Source organism: Neolamprologus multifasciatus, chromosome 17 (assembly GCF_963576455.1).
Source record: "Neolamprologus multifasciatus chromosome 17, fNeoMul1.2, whole genome shotgun sequence".
NCBI classification, from domain to species: Eukaryota; Metazoa; Chordata; class Actinopteri; order Cichliformes; family Cichlidae; genus Neolamprologus; species Neolamprologus multifasciatus.
Genome location: NC_140455.1, coordinates 30,648,764 through 30,667,209, shown reverse-complemented (window position 1 = coordinate 30,667,209; position 18,446 = coordinate 30,648,764). Strand labels below are relative to the sequence as shown.

The 18,446-nt window shown below is 38.2% G+C and overlaps 1 protein-coding gene across 1 annotated transcript; it reads left to right on the top strand.

Moving 5' to 3' along the window:
* Positions 1 to 3,662: 3,662 nt before the first annotated feature.
* Positions 3,663 to 10,207, top strand: LOC146499633 (tetraspanin-8-like). Its single transcript, XM_085139042.1, has 9 exons — positions 3,663 to 3,867; positions 6,252 to 6,317; positions 6,616 to 6,732; positions 6,843 to 6,917; positions 7,002 to 7,085; positions 7,754 to 7,843; positions 8,435 to 8,506; positions 8,637 to 8,720; positions 9,139 to 10,207. Exons 1-9 carry the CDS (start codon positions 3,808 to 3,810, stop codon positions 9,271 to 9,273), a joined length of 783 nt encoding a protein of 260 aa, XP_084995168.1. The 5' UTR covers positions 3,663 to 3,807; the 3' UTR covers positions 9,274 to 10,207.
* Positions 10,208 to 18,446: the final 8,239 nt, after the last annotated feature.

Sequence of the window (18,446 nt, the reverse complement as noted above, 5' to 3'; positions counted from 1 at the left end):
CAGGTAAGGGCAACGCAGAACCCAGATGTGGACCCCCTAGTAGGAGGGTTATGGGCAGATGGTTCTGACCTCTGGACCATATTTGAAACCTTAGAGACATGAATGAACAACATACACAAAAATGTTTATTTATAAGTGCAACATACATTTATTCTTATTCTTATTAAAATTATTGCTTAGGGGGAAGTATTTTGGTTTTTTGTTCAGTAAACATAATTTTTTAGGGGATTTTTACACGTGGTTTAATGACGTAAGTAATGGTTCATCACTCGAGTAACATCCTTTTTTTAGTGTTTGAATGAGTCCTGTCACTGTGGCTTCACTAAAAACGAAATAGTCAGTTCATCAGCCACCGAAAAACAACAACTTTGAAATACCATGAGAAAACCTAGAGAGCTGTTGGTCCACACCAGTTTAAAAAATTAAATGAAACTCTTGCTTTGTGAAGGAACTATTAAGAAATGTGAGGCAATTGTGTGGCAACATTAGAGCCTTTGGAACAACTAGTTGGGTGTTTAAATTCCTGCCAGGTCATGCATCCAGTAAGGATCCAAAATCAAATATTCACTCTTACCAAGAAACACTTGGTAGCTCAGTACAATAACATCAGTACAAGACAGATATTATTACACATCAGTCTATCTGCACATGTTTTAGAGAGAGAGAGAGAGAGACAGACCCCCTTCGGTCCTGAATGCATATTTCTGAAAGAGGGGTATTACTTACAACTAAGGATGCCCTCATAAAGTGTTATCTGTCTGAAAAGTCAGTCAGTGATTTAGGTGTGCTTTTCTGTAAAGATTCACATGGCTGTATAGGAATCCTTCATTATGTTTCAGGGTGAGCTGCTGAGTACCCAGAGTGCAAATGTTCCTTATAAAGATGAAAGATTCCAAAAACAATGGTGACATTGGGAGAATCACTCTGTCTTCTCATAAATGCAAAATTCAAAATACAGAACTACTTCAGTGATGGATTTCAGAAGATCAGAATCTTATTTCAACATGTTGTAAGACTGACAAGGTATTGTGTTCATTCATAAGTATATACAGATCTTATTAATAACATATGCAACATATGCATATTTAAACTTTTTTTAAAGCTACTTTCAGCTGCTCCCTTGTTAGAAGGGGACATCACAGCAGGTAGCCCCACATGTTTGACTTGGCAGCGTTTTTACCCCAGATGCCCTTCTTCATGCAGTCCTCCCTCCTCTATCCAGACTTGTAAGAGTCATTATACTAGCTTGTGTACTCCTAGCTGGAATTTGTGTCTCTGGCTTGACTCAAACTAACAACTTTTCACTGGCAAAGTGAATGAGTAAACCACAGCATGTATGCAATAGAAAAAATAATAATAACTAGACATTCAGTGTAACCCTAATTTTAAAAAGGCAAAGGAATTTTTTTTCTTTCAAAATTTACACCAAAGGAATAAAAGGGTGCACTATTTGGGGGTTTTGACCCTTTGTACTTTTCCACCCACCAATATCCTCTGTTCAGTAGAATGGCTCTGTGCCTTTCCGTCACACAGTTTGAATGTGTGCCAAAGATGTTTTGAATGTGTACTGGAAACACTGGACAGAAAAAATCTTACGATAAGGGTCCATACTCTTGCCAGCAGAGTGTGATGAGCGCGTTGATTATACTCTCCAGATGTTTCTGTAGTCCATCAGGAAATATTTTCCTCTGGAATGAGCCTCTGTGAGAAAGAATGTAGTGACTAATAACATTGCAGCAGTGCACATAATGTGTGTGGGTGAAATTGTGTGAGTTGCATAGACATATGGTGTGACTGTGTGTTTGTACATGCACGCAGGACTCCAGTGAGGGGGTCATGTGACAGAGTTTCTAACAATCTGTTCTTCCGAGACACCAGCAGACAAAAAGGCTTTTATTGAGGAGGACTGTGCCGAGCTGTCACAGAGGCGCACAAAGAGGAAAACAAGGATCTGATGCAACTCCCCAATGTTAATTTTACATTCTTCTGTGTGATCTCTCTTCCTGTCAGTCCCCTCCCATCTTTCTTATTGTCAAGTTTGTCAAGCTTTTCCTCTTCTTTTCAATGGAAACTATTAGGATACGCTACCAATCCTCTCTGTCTCTTTTTTTTTTAAAGTCCCCCCGCAAAACATGCAAATACATCTGCAAAATAAACAGCAAATGGTTTTGACTCAATTTGTCAATAACAGTTGTAGATATCGAAACATTATTTTGAAACCCTTTGACTCAGTTTGTTAACAAGTTTGTTTACATTCTTTTTTAATATTTTTAAATGTCTATGTTCAAAAGTTCAAACGTATATATATATATATATATATATATATATATATATATATATATATATATATATATATATATATATATCCTCTTCTGTACAGTGAACAGGCTGTACAGTGTTTATCAGCGCATTTTCTGTGTTCACCCAATGCTGTAATTCTGCAGCTTAATGCATCTTGACTTATCAGTCACTTACAGCTGTGGCCTCAGCACATTTTGACAGTTAGATGAACTATTTAGCATATTCTGTGATGACTTGTGCAATGAAATGTTGCAGATATGTTATTGAAAGTTAAGGTAAGTAAATAAAGTTTATTTAAAAAGCGCTGTGTACAGAGAATCAGTCACAAAATGCTATACAGCCAAATAGAGGAAAATAAAGAAAATGAAGTGCTGAAATAGGGGGAAAAACCCCAAAACAAAACATATTGAGGAAGAATGAAGTCATTTAACAGATTAAAAATACTACATTAACTGTCTTTTCATCACAGATGATCATTAATGCACCTAATGCTCTCTGCTTTGTAAATGTCATTAGAGAATTGAGCTGAAGCCATTGTCATTGCCACTTCTGTGTTTTGCTGTATGTGTGAGCTACTTTGGAAAATGCACTTCCTATATCAAGAACTTGTTGCAGGAAACATGTCAGACAAAGTAAAAAAAAACAAAAAACCCACACACTCCCACTCCATTTGCGGTCATATTTCCCAAGTACATCACATATAGCTAACATATAGCTAACATATAGCTAATTTTGATCTCATGTGGGCCAGACGGGTGCATCTCCCTTTTCTGTCAGTGTAGAGAAATTCAACCACAGATTTAATCAATGAGAGATCTTAATATAAGAAAAAGAAGCACAACTTCAATGGTTTTAAAATATAACTATAACTTAATTTGGTGTAGTATGAATGCCCATAGAGGGAGTCTTTATCTGTTGGAAAAGCTGTAAAACTAATTAAAATACATTTCAAAATTTATGTCCTCTTTCACATTTTCCAAAACTTGACACTCCTGTTAATATGACACCCCATCCATGTATGATCGTGTGTTTTTCGTGCTCATAAATATCGATCATATTGGTAATAAATATGTTACTTAGCAGTCACGTGAGTTTAGGGATTAAAGTCAATTGCATCATATTTAAATTTTGAGGCTTCTACGTTATTAGGGGACCGAAATAAATTATGTTGCAAATTTAAACACAGATTTGCAAATGAATAGTATTTTTTATTTCGTAATAAGGTTAACAAAACACTATTTTGCAAAAAAAATAAATAAGAATTTTCTTCAATGATTTCATGTTTCAGGCTTTAAATTAACAGGGTTAAGCAACTTCATGAGCTGGAGAATAAGACTCCACCCACCCACATTCTCACCATTATTTCAAGGTGGGGAGCGCAGTCTAGCGGGGAGGGACTTTAACGGGTCTCGCTTCTTTAAAAGTAGATTTATTTCTTTACGGGCACACAAACTATCACTTTTGAGGGACACATTCACTCGTGGAGCGACATCAGAAGACCCAAACATGGGAAGAGCGAATGTGTGGCTGAAACGGACTTTCATTGTCGTGATAAGTCTGATCGCGGTGAGTGTGGTTACGAAGGGCTAAAAGATTGTTTAGGTGCAGATGTTGAGACCCTCCTCTTGCTATGCGTAAAAATCTACATTATCCAGGTTGTGCAGTTAAACCCTTTTCAGTTTTACTCAATCGAGTTGCCAATGAAGGTTGTAGGAGGCCCTTTTTTAAATTTTTGTTTTATTTATTCGAAACACATTGGAATAATTAGCGAGACGGGAAAACAACAGTGTCAAGGAAACGGTAAGATTGTTAAATAACAATTAAATTAGGGGCTGTATTAAACAATAATGTGTACTATAATGCTTGTAGTTATGTGATGTCATCATTGGTTTTCCTTTTTTTTAAAAGTATGAAAACAAACAGTTAAAATGCGCATAATTTTTTCCAAAAATCCAAAAATGTGATGTCATAAATTGCTTGTTTGGTTGTTTGTTTGTTAAATGAAGAGGAAAAAACAGAACAAAAACAGGAGTGACAAACATACGGTGCAAATGTGGCCCACTCTTGGCATATAGTCAGCAACATGACGTTGATGACTGTAGAAAACAGACTATGTGCCAGCATCGCCATCTCGGCACAACATCTGGGACCCACCAAACTTGATTGAGTGGCAGTTATACCACGTGATGCTCAGGTTTCCCCAACCTATTAACTCCCTCTTCTCCTTCTCCCACCTTATTCTTCTCATCATTCCCACAGTTGAGGGGAAGTGGATTATGCAACATGTTTTTCCTGCTAATACAGCATCACTATGTGTCTCATCACTTGCTTTGTATTTACTGATTTACAGTGGTTTACCAACGCATGATTTAGCCCAGAGCTGTTACAAAAGAAACACATTGTGCAATACTTCACTAAGATTAGCACGAGCCTATAAGAGCTGATGCCAAACGTCAAAAGGGTAAACAAATGTACAGGGTGAACTACTTATCAGATTAACATAACAGTGTAAAGCTGGATTAACTTCTTCAGTAGTTATACTCTGTGGTTCAGAAGTACATCCCACCAAGTGTACTTTGATTGTCTCAGATCTGCGCTTTGGGTCAATGGTTTTGCTGGAAAGTAGCATAATTATCAAGTTTCATTTCATGCCCCGAGCCCATTATGTAGATGCTCATTGGGCTCTTAGGCTTCCAGTTCTTGTAACAACATAAGTCAATTATGGATCAGCATTTCAAATGAGTTCAGATATCGACTTTGATGGGGCATTTACAACACCTTCATTCTTTGTTTTTGAAGTCGTTCTGTTGAATGAACGTCCTGTTTCATGACTCTGTTTTGGCCAAGTGTTAACATTCAGAGGTGTCCTCAAATTTGACTGCAGAATATTTTGAGATAAAGAAGAGTTCATGACTGACTGACAAACTGTACAGTGCCCAGGTCCTGTCTCTACAAAATAAGCCCAAATCATCACCCCTCCATTACCGTGCTTGACAGTGGGTATGTTTGTGCTGAGTTTGCTGTAGTGTGGCATTGTGTATTATGGCCATATAGCTCCACTTTGGTCTTGTCGGTCCAAAAAGACATTGTTCCAGAAGTCTTATGGTTTGGTCAGATGCAAACGTACAAACCTAAGCTGTGCTGGCATGTTCTTGTTAGAGAGAAGAGGCTTTTCTCCTGACATCCCTTCCATTTTCTAAACGTGCTGTCATGAACCTGAACATCAAACTGAACCGTGTAGCATCTGATATTTAGCTCCTGTATTTGTGTGTTGCAAGGCCAGACCCTGGATTGAATTCCTTAGACGTCCACTCCTTCTCTCTGTAGAACAAATGGACTAAAATAGTTTGGAAGTGATCGTATAAGCATTACCGGACTAATGAGCACCAGCAATCACATAGCTGATGTCTTTCCACTTTGACATATTGATTCCTGTGTAAGCAGTAAGAGTGGACTTAGTTTCCCGCAAAGTGCTTCTGAATTTTTTCTTCATTTGTGTGTAATATGTCATGTTTTGCAGTTCATCTGATACAACAATGCTTACGTCAGTGTTAAGTTCACAAAAGCTTATGTACCACGTTACAGTTTGCTAACCAACATATTGAGTGTTTGAAAAAAAGGGTTTTGTATAGGGGGTTTAGTAATCATTACATCTTTTTACTACAAAGAAATATTTTTTTTGTAGCTTATATTTTCATATTTTCATTATTATTTTGATCAGGTGTAACATAACCTATTCAAGATCATTAATGTAAAGCATAGTAAATGTTTAAATATGTAAATGCCTATCATTTAATTCTAATAAGCAGAATTAATACTTTCATTTGTACACAATTTTTTTTTTTTTTTGGATGAGGAGAAATCATTGATGACTTTCGGTAACCTTAGCGTTTCTCCCTCTGCCTGTTACAGCCCTGAAAGCGTTGAATTGTCTCTTACTGTTTTTACAGATAATCAGTTTGTTGCTGCTGGGATTCAGTCTTTTTAGCCATGGACACTTACACCAACAGGAAGAGGTATAAAATGTATATTTATAGAACCTTGCATTATGACACATGAATGTGTGTGCGATTTAACAATGTCATATTGTATGTACGACAACGCATATATAGCTCATGTTTCTCAGCAGCAATTTCTATATTAGTGGCAAAATAGGTAAGCAAATATTATGCAGCCGTTGTCAGACGAATGCCAGCGTGTACGTGTTTTCTTTTCCTGTAGTATTCTTAATGACAAACAACATCTGCATGGGGCACTGAAGTCAGGTTACACCCTTGCTCACTCTCAACCTGCGTCTTTGTTTTTTCTCCACAGGCAGAACACGAGATTGCAGTCATACATGTTATGTATGTTATTGCTGCGGTAATTATTCTCTTGACCATCTTTGGCGCAATCGGTGTCTGGAAAGAGATACGGTGGGCTCTAATAGTGGTGGGTAAAGAAAAAAAGAAGACAAGAATCTTGGTAGCTGTAATAAAATACAATTTATAACAAAAACAAATAGATCCTTATTTCTGTGTGTGTGTGTTTCTGTTTGTCAGTATGCAGTTGGAATTATTCTGAGTAGTCTACTCATGTTGGTGCTTAATATTCAAGGACTGGCTTCACAATCTCAGGTATTACCAAAGTGCCTTTCCACATTAGAAGATACAGAAATGTTTTTTTAACTGTTTGTATATTACTTTGCTTTTGTTGCACAGGAACGTCAAGATGTGAAGAAGCACTACCTGAGCCTTTTACCCCTGGTTAATGCTACTGAATTCCTCGATGATATACAGACAGAAGTAGGTAACCTTGTGTTGTGAAGTTGTGAGTGAAGATGTGCATGTGTTTGTAGTGTGTGTGTGTGTGTGCTATTCATCTAGCTTCATAACCCATTAATGAGTAAACGAATTTAAGGTTTTTCAGATAACAAAATTTTGCAGTGTCAATTTGAGGCTTCATATTGCCAGCTTATACTGAAAATTACTTGCAGCCAGTAGTGTAAACACGGCACAAGGAAATATTAGCCGATGAGGTCATAGAGATGTTTGTGAGCAACGATAATGGATAGCCCGTGCCAGTTTTTGTAAGCATAATCTTGTAGAATTGCAGTTCCAAGTAGTTTCCGAGGTGATCAAACAAAACTAACTAAAAACAGAGCTCACATATAATATGTGAGGCTAATGGCATAACTAAACAATGCTGATACACAACTTAACTGGATGCTAGGCATATGCTCTTCTTATAATATTAGCAACTTAAAACCAAAGAAAGATAACACTCATAAATTTCTTGTTTGTGACGGACATATTTTTCCAAAAGTACAACCAGACTGTCCTGGCATGACTGATACAGTTTTCAGCAGCACAGATCAGATGCTGTTTGGTCAGACTTAACTGTTTGTAGAAGGGATTAGGAGATGGTTGTTTTGCAGTTGTCTCTTTATTTTCTTCTCTGACTTCCATCTCAGTTGGAGTGTTGCGGACTGGAGAGCTACCGGGACTGGAAGTTCAACATCCCAAATTCCTGCCTATGCACCGACAAGTCCACTAATCCATGTGTAAGTGTGAAAGCTAGCATGCCTACACGGTTAAAAACATTTTTCAATAAATTTTCATTTACAAAGCCCAACTTCCTCCCAAAGTAGCACCACCAGGCTCCTTTGTGCTACAGTAACACTTGGGAAAACAGTGGTTGGAGACTGTGGTACAACCATACCAATTGCAGACGGTAAAGCAACTTTAGTGCATCAAGTCAGCGATAAAACGGCATTAAGATTTTGACTCAGTGGGGTCAAGCTGGCATTTGTGATAATATGTCAATTAACTAGTACTAACTTTGCCGCGTTAATGCGGTAATGGCGTTAATATCATTTTATCGAGATTAACGCTGACAGCACTAAAATAAACACATTGCAGAGGAGTCGTGCCCATCATGCAGTCTCATTTCGATTGTTTGCAGCATGTTGGCAGTCTGTCTGCATTAAAAATAAGACACCAGTTATTTGCAAATATGCTTGAAAATGACTGCAGTCAGTTAAAAAAGCATGTTTTAAAAGCTTTGACACACAAATATCATCACATTTTAAAAACTACACGTTGTCTGGGTGTGCATACACTTCATGCACAATTATAATTTCTGTGTTTTCCAGGTGGCGGCTCCTAGAAACAGCAGCCTCTTTAACAGCCAGAACGGTGACGAGCCTATTATGATTTATGAAAAGGTATTAAAGGCATTCTCATTAGAAATGATCTTTTTTTTCAAGTACAGGTACATGTGTAAACTCTATAAGCTGTTATGAACTTTGTTTCCATTTATATCGGTTTATCTCATTAATCCTTTACTTGTTTTAGGGATGCCTTCCATACTTCATCGAGGTCATAATGAAAATGATTAGGATTGTGTTGGGCGTAACACTGGGAGTCATGTTTTTGTGGGTGAGTACAATCAGTCTGTGGCTCTCATGGTTATAGCTCCTTTGATGTGATCTTTACAAAGCGTGCATGGCTGTTGACAGAAATGTTACAGGAGTTTTGCTTAGGTGATCCCATTTGTACAAAGTCTTAATTTTTCCCTTAAAATTCGTCTTTCACTAATATTTTCAGTCATAGGGTTTCAAAAACTCTTTTCCATCCTGAAATCTTCCTATGCAGTTGCTAACTACAGTTTTGAAAACTGAATGAAAGCGAGCATCTGTTTTTGCTGCGCTGGCAAACTTGCCTTTTTACTTTCTTTGCCTATTCTGCTCTCTCTCAGCCTTTTTCCAAAATTGCAGGTGGACTCAAAGCAACTCAAGAAATAATAAAAAGATGAACAGGAAGTAAAATAAACCACCTCTGTTTGATTCTGTTTTAGATATTGTCAGCAGTATTGTGTATAGCCATCTTGTGCCAGCTCGATCGGAAGAAAGACACCCCTGCAGTGGTCTACAGTGCAGAGGCAAAAGCAGGCAACTACACCACCCTCACAGAGGTTTCAGACCACTCCTGATTTCTTTGTTTCTGATTCAGCATGTTAAGCAAAGCTAAGGCAAACCTCGGAAGCAATGGGATTAATAGAAGACGTTATGATGATTGGATATATTGACTATATCATACCATGCAAGTGTATTTTGAACTTCTTTGTTAAGGATATTTTCTATTCACTATGTAATCCCTAATGAGCTGTAAATTTGGGCTGTGCCACAAAAAACAGAACTGTGAAAGACTATGTTCCTTTTTTGATAAATATTTCTATCCAGTATAACCAAGAGGGATATGATAACTGACAGAGTGTGTTAACTGCTTTGCGCCTTTGAGCTCTGTGTTTAGAGACTGGTGGTAATTCTGCACCATCATGGAGTGTAATCTAGTACCTCTGATCTGTGATTTTTAGCACCGGCAAGCAAGAAACTAAGTAAAAATTCAGAGTTTAAAGCTAATGTGTTCAGCAAAAAAAGCACTTATGAATAGTATGGGTGGATTAAAGCTTAACTGATATTTTGTAGTTTGGTAGCTTTTCATTTTTCTTTAACTCTGACTTTTTTTTCCATTCAAAGCTTTTTAATACTCTCATACATGATAAGACTGGGGTTCAGTATAAAGTGCCTTTTTTTTTTCATTGCTCCGTATTGTTTAGATCAGCTGCTAAAGAAAAAAAAATCCTTCAATCCAGTTTCTTCCTTAGCCTTTCTGTGGCATATCCCACATCCTTCATCCAGTGCATAAATGGTAAATGGCCTGTATTTGTATAGCGCTTTACTAGTCCCTAAGGACCCCAAAGCGCTAATAAATGAAAGGATAAAAGGAAAATATACAGCTTACACCTCTAACTGTGTAAACCACAGTTATGTATTGATTCTTGTTCCCCAGGTTTGTGGGAACATTTTAGAAAACTTCGAAAGACTGTTTTTCATTGTGTAATAAAGCATTTTATATTCCCTTCATATAGCTTGGTTTTGTTTTGTTTTGTAAACTTAAATTTGACATAAAATCAAGTGAAATGATGAAACCAGTAATGATTTATCAAGTTATGCAACCATTAGGTTACAAGCCCACTTCTTAATGGCTACAGCTTTCATAAACTAACAATACTAATTACTAAATAACTAATTAAGTAAAATGATCACTCAATTTTGACCTGGTTTTTTTTTATTTTTACAATTAGAATTCATCTAAAAATTATTGATATGATTGCACTGATTAAACTAAAAAAGTCTCTACACTATTTTTTAAAAAGCCCCCTCTCGTGTTTCATATGTCTTTGTGTGTTTGTTGCAACACATCTGTTTTATATATCTTAAGAAAACCTTTTGTAGTGACGATTCCATTGTTTGTCCAAACAAACATTCAACAATTTAAAATCCACAAGCCACTGCTGCACTGTGGTGATATTTTACACACAGGCAAAAAAAAAGTCCAATGTCCAAAACTTGAACGTTGCGTTTTATGGTTAATTTATTGAGTTTGGTAAGCAATAAACAAAAATCAGTTTTTGCTGTTTCCTGTTGCTTCTGCTCTCGTAAAAAAGAAATAGGTCCATCCTAGTGCATGCTGGTCCTATACTAGTCCTAGTACTTACAGAAAATGGCCTTACAGTTCATTCTGGCTGACTTACAAAGATAAACAAATTTCAAAATAATAAAAATAAAGAATAAATGGCTCCAACACTCTGGCCCCTAATTGTGCATACAATCACAGTTACTTCAAAATCCTTAAAAAAAGAAGCTCTTCCCTCCGGCATGTCCTTAATCTTCATTGATGATGTTACTTCTTCAAGACGATGCTTCCAGTAGCAAAAGAAGTTTTGCCACTGGCCTTTCCAAAACACAGGTTTCTGTAGCATCTGCAATCAAGACAATATCTCCAGGTATGAGACATCTTTTAGTCCCCTGCTATTTTTGTCTTTCTTGCATCAGAGGTATGTCTTTAGAAAGCCATCTTTTCCAGAACAGCTTTGCCATGTACTGTACCAATTTCCACCTTTTCCTAGCATGAAGATCACGTTGCTCAAACACTCCTGGTGGCAAAATTGGTTTGTTCTTCAGCAGCAACAAATAATTGGGTGCGAGTGCTTCAAGATCATTGAGTCATTGCAAACTCTGGTAAAGGGTCTGTTGTTCAATATAGCTTCAGCTTCACAGAGGACTGTTTGGAGGCCTTCATCTTCCAAAGCTTGTTTTTTGAGAACTGAGACTAAAATACTCCTTAGGGAATGAATGAGACGCTCCCACACATCACTTTGGTGAGATGCTGCCGGGACATTAAAGTTCCCTTTGATGCCATGAATAAAAGCGTTTTGAATTTTAGCATGGTTCAGCTCAGCCAAGCTCTCTTTCAGCTCTCAATTTGCACCAACAAAGTTTTAGCATTATCAGATCTGATGGACAAAACTGGGCCTTGTCTACAGATGAACCTCCAGACAGCATTTGTACAGCAGTCTTAACTGAGTGTTTATGCAATTTCCAGATGTACTGCACGACTGGTCAAACAAGGAATAAGAACCCCATAACTTTTAAAGAAACTTTGTCCTTATAGGCCCAAAGTAGACCACTCCAACATTTGTGAACGGAGCCGTGTCTGGCAGGACTCCCTCTGCGCCATCTTTTGTTCAACAAACTTTCCTTTGTTGCATCTACACATGATACAACGAGAGATTATTTTCTTGGCAGCCGAATTTGCATTCACCATCCAGTCTTTTTCTCTTAGTTTTGACAGGACGTACGCTCTTCCTGCATGTGCCAACTTTTGACGGATATGCCGTAAAATCAATGTTAACACATTTATTCCCCTGCATCCAATGCTGGGTCGAGCTTGTAGGGAGAACTTCCCTTGGAGACTGCTTTGAGGCCATTACTTATTAAAGCCATTTCAGTATTACATTTCTGTTGTTGTGCATGCTGAATAACAGCTTGTTCTGCTTTGGCCAAACCTTCTTGAGTCAGATTTTCTTTCTTCGGGGTGGTCTTAAGTTTTTCCCATTCTTGTTTCCATTTCTTTCTTTTGACTTTCCAGATCATTTTCATTCAGATCTGCAGCAACAAACTCTTTCCTCTTTTGTCCCAGCAACACCAAGGTCTCTTTCAGCTTTAAAACCAGGCTACTGAGATTTTAAGTTTTGTCCAAGATGAGAAGTAATGAATCAGACAGTTTGTAGCATCTTGTGATTCCTTCACAAAAAACGCTCACTGTCAGGTTCTTTGTGACCTCTGGGTCATCTGCAGGAATTGCACTGTGATCCACATCCATTTTAGGCCATTCCTCCTCTGACTTGGAAAAGAAATTTGGCCTATTTATCCATCTCCTACATTTGAGGAAATCCTCAGCTTTCATGCCTCTGGATGCGTCGTCTGCATGGTTCTCCTTAGAGGAAACATATCTCCACTTATTCACATCTGTTGCTTCTTGAACAACAGAAATTCTATTTGCAGCTAAGGTATTAAATCTTCTGGCTTCCTTGGAGATGTATTTCAGTACTGTTGTACTATCAGTTCAAAAAAGAGATTTTTCAAACTTTTCCTGCAACTCTTTTTGCAGAAGTTAGTTCACTGTCAATTCCAGCCTGGGAATTGTAGTTTGCTTAAAAGAAGCAACTCTAGCTTTTCCCAGGTTAAAGGCAACATTTGAGATGTTATTCATTTCCAGTTTTAAATATGACACTATCCCATAACCATCTGGACTTGCATCAGAAAAATGATGAAGTTGTGCTTTATCTGGTCTTCCAGTGGAACTTGGTTTAAGAAAGCATTCCACTAAATCAGCTGGAGCTCCTCCACCCAATCACGCCCCCGCTTAGAGGGAGAGTGGGGAATAACTTCGTCCGACTTCAAATTTTGTCAACAAAAGTTCTTGTAGCAACAGTTTAGCTGGCATACTGAAGGGAGACAAGATTCCCAAAGGATCATGCAGTGAGCCGATCACAGACAAAATGCCCCTTCTATTTGGTGGACGATCGTGCGGAGAGTTTCTGAACTTGAACTAACACAGTGCTCTCTCAATTGGAAATTGATCCAAATCCAGACCCTTGATTTCCTTTGCTCTCCTTTCCTTTGGGATTGAGATGTGCACTGTTTGACTGTTGCTGATCCATTTTGAAAGCTTGAATCCTCCTTTAGTGCAGACATCAGCCTCTGCAACATGCGCACTGCCTCTTCTTGTGAAGCAACAGATTTTAAACAGTCATCTACATAAATGTTCCTTCTGACAGTATCCATCCGTAGTGTGGTTATTTTAAATGTAAGAGAAAGAGAAAACTCTAAGAATATAATAATTATAATTAACAATAATTAATATAGCCAATACCGCCACCAAGAGATACCAGCTTTTGAAGATGGACAGCACAGCCCTGTTTTAAATACAGTCAGAACAAACAGAACAAAAGGCTTCGTACCTGTGGAATTGCTCCCCACATAGGGAGCAATTTTAGTTTTACATAGATGTTAGTGTTTCCTTTATGGTCATTTAATGCGTACACTACACTGTACATGTCTACAATAGACACATTTCTGTTACCGGCTGCTTGACAACAATTTAGAAGTGATGCAAGAGGACATGGAGCATGTTATAGTTTCCTTTTTAATATGATGGACTGAACACAGGCGGTGTCTGCTTTTGTCTATGCAAAGATGAATCTATTTCTGTCTGTTTCTACTGTTTCAAGATTTAACTGAAGTGTGCTCAACTGTAACTGTCAGGATATGTTTATTCCAGCTCTCATTGGGCAATGAAATTAAACGGACTCATGAAATGTTCTTTGATTAGGTACACAATGTGAAGTTCATCATTTTCTTACAAATAAAACTATAATGACAAACTCACATGCATAAGATGAGAGCACACTGTTGGCATCATTATTCTCAGCTGTCAGACCATCTACAAGACTAGATAATGTTTGACAACCGGGAAGCACTTTCTCTTCAGAGCGGGACCACGGCAGCCTCGTCCCTTGTGGACGAGGAGAAGCCTCCCATCACCCTGTAAGCAGACCGATATGGGCCAAAACCATCATCCGGGGAGCTGTCCTGGCTAATAGCCCTCCCCCAACACGGCTGCACCCAGTAAACAACAGTGGAGATACACTACTCCAAAATTAGGCAGAGGTGCACCTCTGTCCTTATGATCACATGCATTGTCTCCTACTGTTGCCACATTACACAACCTTTCAGATGCCTAGCTTCTACACATTCCTTCTCATCATGTCTGGGGCCTCCTCCATTGCTCTGCAGCTTCTATTTAAATAGGTCCCGTGACCAGCTGATAGGCCACCTCAGGACACACCCACGCCTCAGCAGGTGATTGCTATTAGGCAATTTGTAGGAGTCCTTTAAACCAGTCCTTTATGCTTTCATTGCTCTCAGGCACCATAGTACTTTGGAACATAGTTCTGACAAATGCAAGCAGAGGTTCACCTCTGGAGCCTGAGAGCAATGAGAACATAAAACACATGCACACAAGAAGGAGACGGGTGGTGGTTTAAAGGACTCCTTCAAAAAGCTACTTGTTGAGGCAAAGGTAAGCAAGATCAAACTCCTCTGTGGAGTTTACAGAAGGACACAGATCCAGATGTACAAATAAGATTTGTGAAATGGTGACTGTGATGCACACATTTCTCTATAAGAGGCACAGCTATAATCAAAAGAATGATCAGGAAGGGGCCTTATGCAAACCTGAAATGAAAGATGAGTGAAATGTCCTGTGGTATTTTTTTTAACTGGCATGATGGACAGATTTTGCAAACAGGCCAAGATGTCCTGTGGTGGTGGAGGACCTCCCTCTGGCTGAACGCAGTGACTGGTGTGAGGGTCAAAGCCCAGAGCTTTGAACACTTCCGAGCTGCAACATAACAGAAACCAAAAGATTTCAGGGGGTCAGCAGAATGAACAAAAAACAAGCTACACTTCAATAAACTCCAAAGTGTGTTTTTTGTCCTGGCAAATTAGTTCATGTCACCAAGCATGGACTTTCTAATAACTGAGCCGGATTATTTTGTAATTTGTCAATTTCTTCCTCCACAATTAGAAAGATTTGGCTGTTATTTGCATTTTTGTTTTTTGTTGTTGTTTTTTCTTTTTCTTTTTTTACATACATCCATCATTATTCGAATCAACGTAATTTATTAATCCCCGGGGAAATTATGTTAGAGACTTTATTCACTTTAAGTTTTTTTCCCAATACTACAGTGTCACAGCAGAATGTGACAGCTTTTGAATTGATGACGACATAGTTATTTAACTAAATCACAGCATATGTGCTGGTAAGTAATCCTAATTTGGTATCTGTAGTATAATCACCAGTGGAATCACAACACTCCAATAACAAAAACGACCTTAGATGATACAAATGAGAAAACATCCTCTCAAACACAGTCCGTGCTTCCTGGTGAGAGTCTTTGTTCTTGTCGTCATCACTCATGACGACATCACAGGTGGATTCTCCCTCCATAGGAAGATTTGGCTGTTAAACAATTTGAAAAATACATTAAAAAAAATTGCTATCTAATTAGAAAATACATACTTGTCTCAGGGTAATGTTTAGCTCATTATCAGACTTTTTAAGACACCATAAAAATACATACCTTCCTGAGTACAGGCACAATATACATGACACAAAGAGACACAACAACCATAGTACATCATTAACTATTCATGTGGCTGCAAACAGTCATAACGTAAACATAAATCAATTGAATTAGGTCTTCAAATGTGCTCACTTGACATTGCAGGCTCATCAAAATGGCGTTCAGTGCAGAGATGGCTTTTGGAACCTGTGTTGATCTTTTATTAAAAGCCTCCAGAAGCTCTAAGGCTTCTTCAACGGCCGCTGAGACAGCTCCACGGTCCACTGTTTTACCTGAGAAAACACACACACACACACGCCCATCAGCTGATTGCACATAAATGTTAATCCTCACCTAACAAAAATGTGCTAAATTAAATGAAGCTAAATTATGTCTGTTTTACATCACCTAACAAAAACTGAACTATTATGAAAGTGAGCTCTGTTGCAGGGCTGCTGTATTACTGTTACAGTCAGGCGTGTCTTATAAACTTGAAACTGTCCATAAACATACATATAAACAGGAAAAAGAATTGGTGTGAATACGAGCACAAAGTGACAAAGGTCCTGCGCCTACTGCTTACATTATAACATAATATTGACACAGCAGTGAATGCACGGATACAACGTGCCCTTGACATGTTTACAATGTATATTATGGTGACTTTAATTTCTTGAGAAAGTGTTAGGTGTTAGTGCCACCTAGTGTCTGTGCAATGAAGTCAAGTAATGACAAAATACTTCCTTTAATTGACAAACTAAAAAGAAGACAATTCTGTTGTAATGGATAGAAAGGTTTACCTGTTGCTGTTGTTTATAAGGGTGACATTTATTTATCAAGTCAAGCCTGTCAGTCAGCTCTTATATCAGCTAATGGAGATTTAAGTAAGTGAAATTATATTTGTATAGAACCTTTCAAGATAAAAATCACAAAGTGCTTTAGAAAAGACAAAAAAGATAAAACAAAACTGAACCAAAAGCAAGTTTTTTAAAAAAAATGAGTTTTTAGCTGTTTTATAAAAGAGACCACTGAGTCCACAGATCTCAAACTCAAAGAGGGAGAGTGTCAGGGTCTGGGGCCACAGTTACAGAAGCTCTGTCACCTTTCGTTTTCAGATTAGTTTTATGGACAACCAGCAAGAACTGATCACATGACCCCAGGGACCTGCTGGGGATGTACGGATGTAAACGATCTCTGATGGTGATTTTGGTGCTTGTCCATGCAGAGCCCCGAATGTCAAAGTCATAATCTTAAAGTGGACTCTGAATTTAATGGGGAGCTAGTACAGCTGGATCAGCAGGTGCGTGACATGCAAGTACTTAGAAGACTTTCCAATTCAGAGCATAATACAATAGGACTCAGTTTAGCAATATTTCTCAAGTGATAAAAACAAGAGCGAACCAGAGAAACAGGGGCGTAACGGAGACATTAACTGTCTTTAATTTGTTTCTGCCGTCATCAGTTTTTATTAGCTAATTTGTTTAAGTTTCCACTCACTGATGCTCTCTGCGTCCTGCTGCATGGACTGTCCCCGCAGGCGAGGTTCCTGGCTCCTCAAGCAGTTGTAGATGTAGGAGATGGCTGGAGTTGCCAGGTGGGCCACAGAACCCGACAGGCTTCTCCTTCTTTTAAGGGAGTCCATCTCCTGAAGCCCCACCCAGGTGATAATGATCACCGGGAGGCCCAGACCTAACAGAACATGAAGTAAACACAGAATAAGCAGGTAGTACTGATTAGATTAGAGTTAATCCATAAAAATATATTCTTTAAACATGGAAATGGCATTACCTTTTCTTAATTAAAAATTTCTGATCAGGTCTCTTCTAACTGTATTGATCCTAGAATGAAATTATTTTTTGGGTGCAATTGCGTGATCATGAAGCCTGCTATGAAAGCTAAATCCCCCCTTACAGTCCCAGCATGTTACTTTAGGGAACGTTAAAATGTAATATGCTGTTCTATGGAGGTAGAAATACATTTTCAAGATAAGAGGCTAAATACATTGTTTGAAGATAACTTAAGCTTTAACTCATGACTGAAAAATTACAACTGTAGCAAAATGCCTTAACAACATTAAATGTTAGAAATCATTCTACAAAACACAATTAATATTAGTTACTTCTTTAATAGCAGATTATAGAGTAAAACACGTACGAGGCATGTCGCTAAAATCACATCTACACAGATGTTTCAACTCCAGCAGTCTAAACATATCAATACTCAAATGCATGCCCTGAATTTCTGATGGCTTATTAATCTTTGCATTTATCAGCAAAGTGACATGATCACAGTGTTTTAATACCATTTTAACATATTTCACGTGAAATAAATGAGTCATATGGAGGCAAAACCGATACACTTTTTTTAACAACAAATTGAAATTCCTGAAAACTGAGAATAAAATAAAAAATCTTATTGAATCTGTATCCGACCTCACAGGATGTGAGGATCTGTGACATCCAGTACAAATAGTACCTTTAGCAACTTGATACTGCTAGAAAACACATTCACGCCGGTTAGGCGACAGGTCTGGGACACATAAGCCAAACCACAATTGGGCCAGATGTGGCATGCCATCACATAAACAGTGCCATCATTGCCAGACCTGGCCCACATCTGGTTGACATATC

Bases quoted from the DNA above. Each gene is read 5' to 3' on its own strand.
- LOC146499633 (XM_085139042.1), top strand. From the start codon at position 3,808: ATGGGAAGAGCGAATGTGTGGCTGAAACGGACTTTCATTGTCGTGATA. The intron at 6,733-6,842 runs GTGGGTAAAGAA...TCTGTTTGTCAG, and splicing joins TACGGTGGGCTCTAATAGTG to TATGCAGTTGGAATTATTCT. The intron at 6,918-7,001 runs GTATTACCAAAG...TTTGTTGCACAG, and splicing joins GACTGGCTTCACAATCTCAG to GAACGTCAAGATGTGAAGAA.